This window comes from Cebidichthys violaceus, unplaced genomic scaffold, assembly GCF_023349555.1.
Source record: "Cebidichthys violaceus isolate CVI_PGR_0920_01 unplaced genomic scaffold, fCebVio1.0.p SCAF_16, whole genome shotgun sequence".
In the NCBI taxonomy this organism is placed as follows: domain Eukaryota; kingdom Metazoa; phylum Chordata; class Actinopteri; order Perciformes; family Stichaeidae; genus Cebidichthys; species Cebidichthys violaceus.
Genome location: NW_027176329.1, coordinates 6,300,007 through 6,310,352, shown reverse-complemented (window position 1 = coordinate 6,310,352; position 10,346 = coordinate 6,300,007). Strand labels below are relative to the sequence as shown.

At 40.5% G+C, this 10,346-nt stretch overlaps 1 protein-coding gene across 4 annotated transcripts; it reads left to right on the top strand.

Moving 5' to 3' along the window:
• Window positions 1-86: 86 nt before the first annotated feature.
• LOC137872620 (sodium-dependent neutral amino acid transporter B(0)AT1-like) lies at window positions 87-8,399 on the top strand. 4 transcript variants are annotated; one of them, XM_068710932.1, is made up of 13 exons: window positions 1,424-1,514; window positions 2,357-2,432; window positions 2,866-3,006; window positions 3,085-3,222; window positions 3,319-3,500; window positions 3,586-3,696; window positions 3,774-3,886; window positions 4,023-4,151; window positions 6,614-6,770; window positions 6,846-7,050; window positions 7,166-7,325; window positions 7,667-7,829; window positions 8,075-8,399. In XM_068710932.1, exons 1-13 carry the CDS (start codon window positions 1,473-1,475, stop codon window positions 8,231-8,233), a joined length of 1,776 nt encoding a protein of 591 aa, XP_068567033.1. In that variant the 5' UTR covers window positions 1,424-1,472; the 3' UTR covers window positions 8,234-8,399. The 4 variants fall into 4 exon arrangements, with proteins under 4 accessions (XP_068567035.1, XP_068567032.1, XP_068567033.1 ...); XM_068710933.1 differs by having other exon boundaries at window positions 2,357-2,441; XM_068710931.1 differs by lacking the exon at window positions 2,357-2,432 and having other exon boundaries at window positions 88-1,514.
• The last annotated feature ends 1,947 nt before the right edge of the window (window positions 8,400-10,346 follow it).

The following is a 10,346-nucleotide window of genomic DNA, read 5'->3' as shown; positions in this document are numbered from 1 at the left end:
GAAATATAATATATATATATATATATATATATATATATATATATATATATATATATATATATATATAGTATATATATATATAGTATATGTTAAAATATACTATACATAGAAATATTCTGATCTGAAACCATTGTTTAAAATTACTGGGTACAGCTATAATGTTACTGGGCATTGAGACAAAAAATATGACAATTGAAAAAAACACTCTTGGAAAACCACATTTTTAGGAGTTTATAAATATTGAGGACTTAACTTTGTAGTTAGCTGTCATGAAGATTTCCATTTTTACTCTGAAAGAAAATATCAAAGTCATGATCTGAATAAAGTCTGGAGCATGTTTCAACAACATGTCTTCATCACCAGAGTCTGATAGAGATGCTAATTGTTTAACTCAAAATGTGTTGCTCTTGACCTGTATCATTGTTGATGGATGAAACATTGATTTGGGAATACACAACATGAACGCACAAAATTAAAATAATGAAGGTCTAACACTAGCGTTCAACACAAAGACCCAATTCAAGGTTGGGCCTAAAGATGAAGCAGGACCCACCTTAAGGCCCTCATCAGTTCAGGTATTGTGTTTTAGTGCTAAATCTCAAACAAAGCAGCAAATAAATTTGCACAACCAGTCAAATGCCGACTGTTTTGAGTGCATCTGAAGTTCTGGGACCCTGGGCCTGTTGCCCACTTGGTATTCCATCCTTGGTTTCATAAATCCAGTGGTGATTACAGGCAGGTACACACGTTTTCTTCCCCTAGGATGTCTCATCGCTTTCTCCAGGTGCAAATCTTTTAAGTGAGTAACTGCCAGCTCTGCAGTTAGAGGCAGTTTGGGAAACTCTCTGTTAAACAGTTCTCACATATTCTTTGTAATATTCTTGGAGCAACAACTGTGAGCAGGACGCCGTTCTTAATATCAGCAATGCCTGTAACTCAGTCTGCAATGGTTATCTGCTTCATTATCAGCCTCAAGGCCACAAAACAATGTGACCATGGGAGAGTTTCGAACTTGGTGAAGGGTGGACTTCTCTCTTGAGCAGTGGATTCAAACCCAGAGTCTTCTTGCTGTGAGGGAACCGTGTTATCTACCTTAACAGTAAACATTGGAAGTATTTTTATAATGTTTTATTACATTGAATGACTAAACGATAGTGTAAAACATAAATGCAGAGTGTGTGTTGGCTTATCTGTTAATTGCACCACATAGAATAAAGATCACTAACTTGTTTTTGAATTGCAGAGTGCATACACAAAGAGCTCACTTTGACTTCCTCAAACGACAGTGCAACTTCTCAGCTTCAGTAGCGGAACCATGAGACTGGTATTTCCTAACCCAGGACTGGATGATAGAATCCCTTCTCATGAGGATCTGGACAGGATGGAGGAGGAGGAGGCCGGGGACAGGCCCAAGTGGGACAACAAAGCCCAGTACATCCTAACCTGTGTGGGCTTCTGCATTGGGATCGGCAATGTATGGCGATTCCCTTACTTGTGTCAAAGTCATGGAGGAGGTAAGTGCAGATCAAAAAGACAAAGGGAAATGTTATGATTATGGACTGTTAATTCTTCAATGATTGTTTGATAAATTATAGTGTGGTTAAGGTAATAATGAATAGCCTGTACCTTTTGGGTATTTTTCTACATTTCAAATATGACTTTCCTTGAAGGACTTATTGTATAGTACTATAGCACTCGGTTTAGCTATGTCCTTAGAGACCCACCACAGATGTCAGATGCACAAGGAAACGACCAACCCAACTCCACCTGCAAGCTACCTGAAGGACAAAAACACAGCAGAGTAAGAAAGGCAGGCAGGATAGGATGAGCGGGTCGATTGGGTTGTCACAAGTGTTAGAAATATTAGTATGCATCATTCACAGGCTGTTTTACAGCTCAAACTAAACATTATATTCAATATCCAAATTTTATTGTAACCAAGTGAAACTGACGGGGAGAAAACGATTGGGTCCGCCGGACGGGTTATGGGTTGCACGGGCCCCGATTAGGTGAAAAGATGCACCTGCTGGCAAATCGTGTTCTTTTTCTCTTTCTCGCCGCCGTCACGAGCGGTGTGCCGAGAGCCCGTTCTTTGCCTCCGCCGCCACGAGCGGGTGTGCCGGGAGTCCGTCCGCTTTCTCTCTCGCAACGAGCGGAGACTTAGTGTGGAGCGCATTGTAGGGGTGCGTCGGGAGCTCAGTGTCTGGGAGGCATCCTGTACAGAGGGGGGGGCGTGTGTTTGGGGGATGGTTGGTTTCAGGTATGTATTTATAGTTGAATGGGTTTTCTTTATGTCTTTGGGTGTTGGAGGAGTTAGGTGTAACGAAGTGTGTAATGTTGTATTTGTGTTTTGTAGAGCTTCCTGAGCCGTACACCCAATTGTAGCTGTGGGGGGGAATCCAAGAGGGGGTGGCTGGGTTGCTGGACAGCCGGTGGGTGAGGTAGCTTCTTTTCGGTTTATTTTTGGTTTGTTGACAGTTTTTGTGTGATTAATTGTTTTTGTTTTATTTATTTCCTAGCTAGTGGGACACTGCCTTGGTCTTTTGTTTCTTTTCTTTTTCTTTAAATTGTTTGTGGTGCCTATCCTGGCACATGGTCTGTGAACTCCTCCTGCCCACCAAACCAGCTGTCATTGATTAAAGCAAATAGTTATTGTACTAATAAAGTTTGCTATTTTCATAACAACGCTGCCTCTTGCCTGTACATGCCTTCACGGTGTTTGAACCGGGTCTCTGTGGCAACGGGGTGTGACATTATGGAAGCTAAAGTATTTTCATATTTAGTATGTTGAAAAGGTCCAACACTGTCATGAATGCAACAATATCTATACATTTGTAATTGTGCTTCTGATCATACTTTTTCCAGGTGCATTTTTGATTCCCTACCTGATCCTGCTAGTGCTGGAAGGAATGCCTCTCGTGCTGATGGAGTTTGCCATCGGCCAGCGTCTCAGGAACGGCAGTGTAGGAGTGTGGAGAGCCATCAACCCTTATCTGACTGGTGTTGGTAAATAAAATTAGCTATGAAACAAATTGTCCAAAGCAGAGGCAAAATAATATCAGATAATGATTTTGCCTTCCCCAGGTATAGCCTCCATGCTGGTTTCCTTATTGATTGCACTTTACTACAACACCTTAATAGCCTGGATCCTGTGGTATCTCTTCAATTCCTTTCAAGCCCCACTGCCTTGGACCCAGTGTCCTCTCAATGACAATGGGACAGGTATTTCAATATACACAGATATACTCATGAAGCACTTACACTATTGTGCAGATGTAGGCTTGTACACTTGCAGATGACTGTTTCTTGCCCCTTCAGGATTTGTACCAGAGTGTCAAAGGAGCTCCACTGTGGATTACTATTTTTACAGAGTGACTTTGAATAGTTCGGCCTCTATAGCTGACTCTGGAGGAATCCACTGGCACATAGTACTCTGCCTGCTAGCAGCCTGGACAGTCCTGTGTGTCTGCTACATACGGGGGATCAGATCTTCAGGCAAGGTTTGTCAAAGCTTCACAAAAGCAATAGGCTTTCTTGAATCACCACTGTTCAAATAATCCAATGTTTTTCTTTTCATGACCTCAGGCAGTGTACGTCACAGCCATTCTGCCTTACATAGTGCTGGCCATCTTCCTGATCCGCGGACTGACTCTTAAAGGCTCCCTGAGTGGAATAAAGTTCCTCTTCACACCAGACGTATGTTTCAAATCTTGATAGAAAAGTTGTATCTCATTGCTCAAAGCCACATCACAATGTATAACATACTCTTGCAGGTGGATGAGTTGATTAAACCAACAACTTGGCTGGATGCAGGTGCCCAGGTCTTCTATGCCTTTGGTTTAGGAATGGGAGGCCTAATCTCCTTCTCAAGCTACAACCCTGTTCAGTAAGAGACATTGAAAGGTCGTGTTATGGTTCTTAATGTGCAGTGCAAGTCTAACTTTGCTCACTTTTATTGAAAAGAGGTAATAGCCAGTCTCAGTCAACGTGTATCTTTTTGTTTCTTCTTTTTTTTTCTCAAGCAACAACTGCGTGCAAGATGCTGTGATCTTGTCAGTCATAACTGGCCTCACCCCAATCTATGCTGCGACAGTCACCTACTCCATCATTGGCTTCAGGGCTACAGAGAAATATGACAACTGTATCAATGAGTGAGTATTCACAGGATGTGGATTTCAATGTTTTTGGGACAAAGCAGTCCTGCAAGTTTTGCTTTACATATAAGGTTTTGAAAAAAAGTTAAGTGGACCTTATATTTTTCAGTAAGAAAAAATTTCCAAACAAAAATACTGATTGTCCATCTGTAAATCAAACTTTTCACTCACATGCCCGTATGTAAGAGTTCACTTCTGCTGAGGAAGTTATGTTTTCGGCTCAGTTTGTTGGTCTGTCTGTCAATCAGATGGATTATGGAGATACTACTGGTCGGATTTTCATTAAATTTGGAGGAGGGGTGTAGAATTTGCCAAAGAAGAACTAGCTGATAGATTTGTTTTTTTTCTAATCGATAGCCAAACCTCATTAACCAATCATGAACAGTTAACCGCTAAGATTAGTGCTGTGGTGGAAGTACCAACAAGCCGCCCAGCTGCAACAATAACCTGTTATACAAACAGGTTAAATCCATCCGTTACATCCCTTTTCTATTGGTCCACGGGAGAGTTAGGGACTAACAAGAAGCAACCCAAATGTTAGACAAATGGACCATGAACCATAAACAATATTTATTTTGCTCACGTACAGTTCAATCAGAGTGAGTCTTAACACTAAGTGGGAGAGGATGGGACAGGTGTAGTCGTGCCAAACATTTGAAACCAATATAACAAAACTTAGCCTAACTGACTTCCGAAATCAAACAAAATGGCTTCTCTAGCTTATCTAAATGTACTCTGCGAAAACCAAATACAGATGGGGCACCTACCAATAAGCCTAGTGTATCTAGACACAGAAAATCAACTACATGTTTGCCAATGTACAGGGTACCCCAGACTCACCTACTGTCCGCAACCTCTCGCCACAAACTCTTACAGGTCCAACTCTCAGCATTGACAGAAAATATGAAGTGGAGAACCAGCTGAACTTCTTCTTCTTCTTCTTCTTCTTCTTCTTCTTCTGTGGTGTCGGCAGCTTGCATCCGTTTTGTTGCATTACTGCCATCTTCCTTTCAATCAGTTCCTATATGTTCCCAACTACAAAACTTTCCCCATCAGTCCCGTTGCTCGCAAAAAGTTTGTAAAGCACCTTCTTCCCAGATTACTAGATCCCCACTCTAGTATATTATTCAGCTCTCTTCCTCTCATCCCTAGTCTTTGCAGTTCTCCCAGCATGCCCCTCCATTCTAAGCTGTGTCTAATACAGGAGGTGATAAAATGTTGCACCGTTTCTGGTGCCTGGCAGTGCTCACAGAGACCAAACCAGCTGAACTCCTGAGTCTTCCTGCTTTTATCTTTGGCTCCCCCTCTGCCGATTGGCCAGCCTGCAGTTGGTGCAACCCACCGAGCAGCACAACTGGCCCCCACAGGTGGAACCCAATCAAGTGATTGGACGACGTAATCAGTAGAAACCATGTATAAAGGGAACTGGATGCAGCATTGGAGGTGGCGCCTTATTCATTTCTATGAAGGTTGCTCAGTGGCACATGAAGCAAAACTTCCAAGTTTGAAATTACCTGTGTTTTTTCTCAATCTTCCACATTAAGGTGCCCATAGAGCAAGTGCATTAGCATTTCCTTTAACCCCGCATCGCAGCCCTCAGTCCAGCCTCGTTCTAGGGCTCATTCATGCGTTATTATGAATCCCACTGCTCTTCTTGGTAAGATCCACCTTGTGTAGCTGGTTGAGGCAGAGACGATAGGTTGGACATTGATCTTAAGTAGCGTGGGTCAGGATAGCCCATTGGTCAGGGCACATGACCCAAAAAATCAGGTCACAACTACCACTGTGAGTATGGATGACTGGCCAATCCTAGAGCTTCAATGCTGGACAGGGTAGGTCTTGGCATGAAGAGCAGTAGGATTCATGATAACGCCTTATTCACATGAATGGAGGAAGGTAAATAACTTGCGATTTGGCTATTAGTGCATTTTATAATTTTTAGGACCTAAAGATTTTAAATAAGGGCTATAATATGTTATTGTAATGGGAAGTTGATTCACCCAAAAATGTATCCGTTAAATTACACATGTCTCTTTCCAATGTAAGTCTGTTGGAAAAAGAATTTTGGACCAGGAAATTGTAATTCCACTATTTGCCCATGTAGATGTTGCTTCAAATCTGGCGCTCTTTCTGAGGGTTTGGTGGTAACCATTTTATCACTGCAGCAGCAATTAGTTAGCCAGTGGGACATAAATGGAAGGGCTCAAGCTCAACTTTGGCATGCATTTTTGCATAGAACAAGGTCTGCGGATGTTGTCCCCTACCTTTTACATTACGGTCACACTAGAAATGGGCTACTTTATTGTGAGTATATGGACAGAAGGAATGATTACAGCAACCCGTTAGCTAACTATGAGTGAGCATTGTAACATAGACTTGAAAAATCTGAATTTATTCCTTCATGTAAGTTCCAGTAAAGTAATGTTAAGTTACTAATTTGTGACATATTTTCTCCCTAGTAACATCATGACATTACAAAATACATTTGACCTTCCTGAAGACAACATCACTACAAGCAACTACGAGGCAGCCCTCAATCATCTCAACAGCTCCTATCCAGATACTGTTCTTGGATTGGACATCAAAACCTGTGACATGCAGACACTTCTCAGTGAGGTGACTATATTGATGAATATCTGTCAGATAACCACGTTATTCTACTTGCTTCGTTTCTAACTTGTGTTTGTGCAGGGAGTGGAGGGAACAGGTCTGGCCTTCATTGTGTTCACAGAGGCAATCACCAAGATGCCTGGTTCTCCTGTCTGGTCTGTTCTCTTCTTCGTCATGCTTCTCTGCTTGGGAATCTCAAGCCTGTTTGGCAACCTAGAGGGAGTGGTGGTCCCACTGAAAGATCTGAATATGTTACCTCAAAAATGGCCCCATGAAGCGCTGACTGGTATTCTTTTTGTAGATAAATCAATCTACACTTTGGCTTTGCAACCTCGGATTAATTGATTGTCTGATTCCTGTTTTAACACAAATTGCTTTGTTTTTGTGCATGTGTTTTTCAGGAGTAACATGTGCTGTCGCCTTCATCATCTGTCTCCTGTTTGCGCAGCATTCAGGGCTTTATTGGGTAACTCTCTTTGACAACTTTGCTGGATCAGTTCCACTTCTGACCATTGGATTGTTTGAAATGATAGCTGTTGTATACATCTACGGTATAGACAGGTTAGTGCTTACTCAGACTATTATAGCAATACATTGTCCATCTGTGTTTTTGTTATCATTATTCTTGATATTTGCTGCAAATAGCCATACAGCATGAGCAGCATAACACTGGACCTGTATGACCGACCTATTTAAGTCCGGTGTAACATGAATGATGTCATGACATATTTCAAAAGAAGTCATATGGTCTAGTGCTAAGGATTCCTGGTTACACCCAGGTAACATGGGTTCAACTCCCGGTATGGGTGTTGGGTTTCAAAGAGATAATATTTGTGAATTTCCCCACTGCAGGACTAATAAAGGATTATCTTAAAACTAATCAAAACCCTCTTGTGTTGCAGGTTCAACAAGGATGTGGAGTTCATGGTCGGACATAAGCCCTCCATCTTTTGGCAGGTTACATGGAGGTTCATTAGTCCTCTAACCATTGTGGTTATTTTAGTTTTCTACCTGGTGACACAAGTCCAAAAAGAGCTCACCTACTTAGTCTGGGATCCAAATTCTGTAAGCACACAAACTCTGTGAACAAATATCATCCTAAGTATCCATTCTGTGTTGCCATATTCTCTCAAATTTTCTTATTGCAAAATAAACTAGTTATATTACACGTGAAACATTTTCAGGGAAATGTTTTTCCTCTGTGGTACAGCATATAATAAACAATTAGTCAGTCTATAACCATACTTCAGCAATGTTTGGACAGCCATTGCTTACCAAATGCACTAATCATACTGTTTTGTGATCAACAGGAGGAATTCCCGTCTCTGGCATCAGTACCGTACCCCTCATGGATCAACGTGATCATTTTTCTCCTGGCGGGTGTCCCCAGTCTTGCAGTGCCTGTGTATGCATTATATAGGCTGTTTTTGAATTGCTGCAAGAAAACCATAGTGTCAAAAAAGTCCTAAACTGTTTAAAAATCCTAAGTTTCACAATACAACAAAATGTAAGACTCTTGAAGTACAAAACTGATGTTTTATTGATGCACTTCAGTAAAGTACTCATATTTCTGATCATGTTTTGTTCAAATTTATTGCTGCCGTATCAATAAACTAAACATACTCATCACACTTATTCCTTTGATAACTTGTTGTATTGGACCTCTCCAAATTTAAAGACAAGGCAACTTACTGTTCCATCAAGGTTTTATACCCGTGGCCCTGAGAGATCAACGCACTATAAATTAATGCAACGGCATTAGCTCTTTGTATGATTGTTTAAACAAGCAGAAGATGTAGACCAACAAATTTGCCAAGAGAGGGAGACATCGCACAGCAATGTTTAAAGGCTGGAACTGTTAAGATGTTCACTAATCACTATTACTAGAATAATAAATCCTTTGTTCAGCACTAGTTCAATCAAACTGATTTAAGATTGCAAATTGATATTATGTTGTAAATATATTATAAGTTGCAATGGAATGATGTCTGTAGTTTTAATACATTGTATACTAAATAACATAATAACTAACAATAAGTAACTTGATTAAATAATAATAATTACAGAAGTTTTATTGATTTATGTTCAAGGCGAACTGAACTTTGTCTCTTGCTTCAACAGCCAGACTATTATCCTTTAATGATTCACAAAACATATACCTTTCCATGTGCTGAAGTCTTAAATTATGACTGAATCCTTTTGAAAGATCTCTGCCAAGTCAGCTTGGTACACAATAGCTGTACACACTTACAAAATAATTGTTTGACCGTAAGTCTCATCAATGGTTCCATCAGTCAATACATAATTTCTGGGGTGGTTTCAGAAGTGGGAGATACAATGAGATTAGCTCGAGTCATGTTTTCTTTTTTTCATAAAATAAAAAATGTTTTGGATGTTCAACCAAGAGGGTGTTGTTAAGATCAAAACAATGTACATTACGCGAGGTCAAAATAGTGGTCACCTATTCTTACCCAAGTGGTGCTCACAGAATTGGACAATATACAAGTGAAGAAGACAATATGTTAGGGAACAAGGGGTTAACTGTGTAGTTAACTGTCATGAAGATTTCCATTTTTACTCTGAAAGAAAACATCAAAGTCATGATCTGAATAAAGTCTGGAGCATGTTTCAACAACATGTCTTCATCAGAATCTACTGTCTTCATCACCAGAGTCTGATAAAGATGCTGATTAATAAACTCCTCCTCTCAGGGCAAAATGTGTATAGTTGCTCTTGACCTGTATCATTGTTGATGGATGAAACATTGATTTGGGAAATCACAGCATGAATGCACAAAATTAAAATAATGAAGGTCTAAAACTAGCGTTCAACACAAAGACCCAATTCAAGGTTGGGCCTCAAGATTAGATAATGAAAAAAGAACCTTAAGGCCCTCATCAGTTCAAGTATTGTGTTTTAGTGCTGAATCTCAAACAAAGCAGCAAATAAATTTGCACAACCAGTCAAATCCCGACTGTTTTGGGTGCATCTGGAGTGTACTTTTCCCAGTTGGTATTCCATCCTTGGTTTCATAAATCCAGTGATGGGATTGCAGGCAGGTATACATGTTTTCTTCCCCTAGGATGTCTCATCGCTTTCTCCAGGTGCAAATCTTTTAAGTGAGTAACTGACAGCTGTGCAGTTAGAGGCAGTTTGGGAAACTCTCTGTTCAACAGTTCTCACATATTCTCTGTAATATTCTTGGAGCAACAACTGTAAGCAGGACGTCGTTCTTAATACCAGCAATGCCTGTAACTCAGTCTGCAATGGTTATCTGCTTCATTATCAGCCTCAAGGCCACAAAACAATGTGACCATGGGAGAGTTTCGAACTTGGTGAAGGGTGGACTTCTCTCTTGAGCAGTGGATTCAAACCCAGAGTCTTCTTGCTGTGAGGGAACCGTGTTATCTACCTTAACAGTAAACATTGGAAGTATTTTTATAATGTTTTATTACATTGAATAAATAAATGGTGTAAAAACAGAAATGCAGAGTGTTCGTGGGCTTATCTGTTAATTGCCCCAGATAGAGTAAAAGATCATAAACTTGTTTCAAATATTTGCAGAGTGCATACACTAAGAGC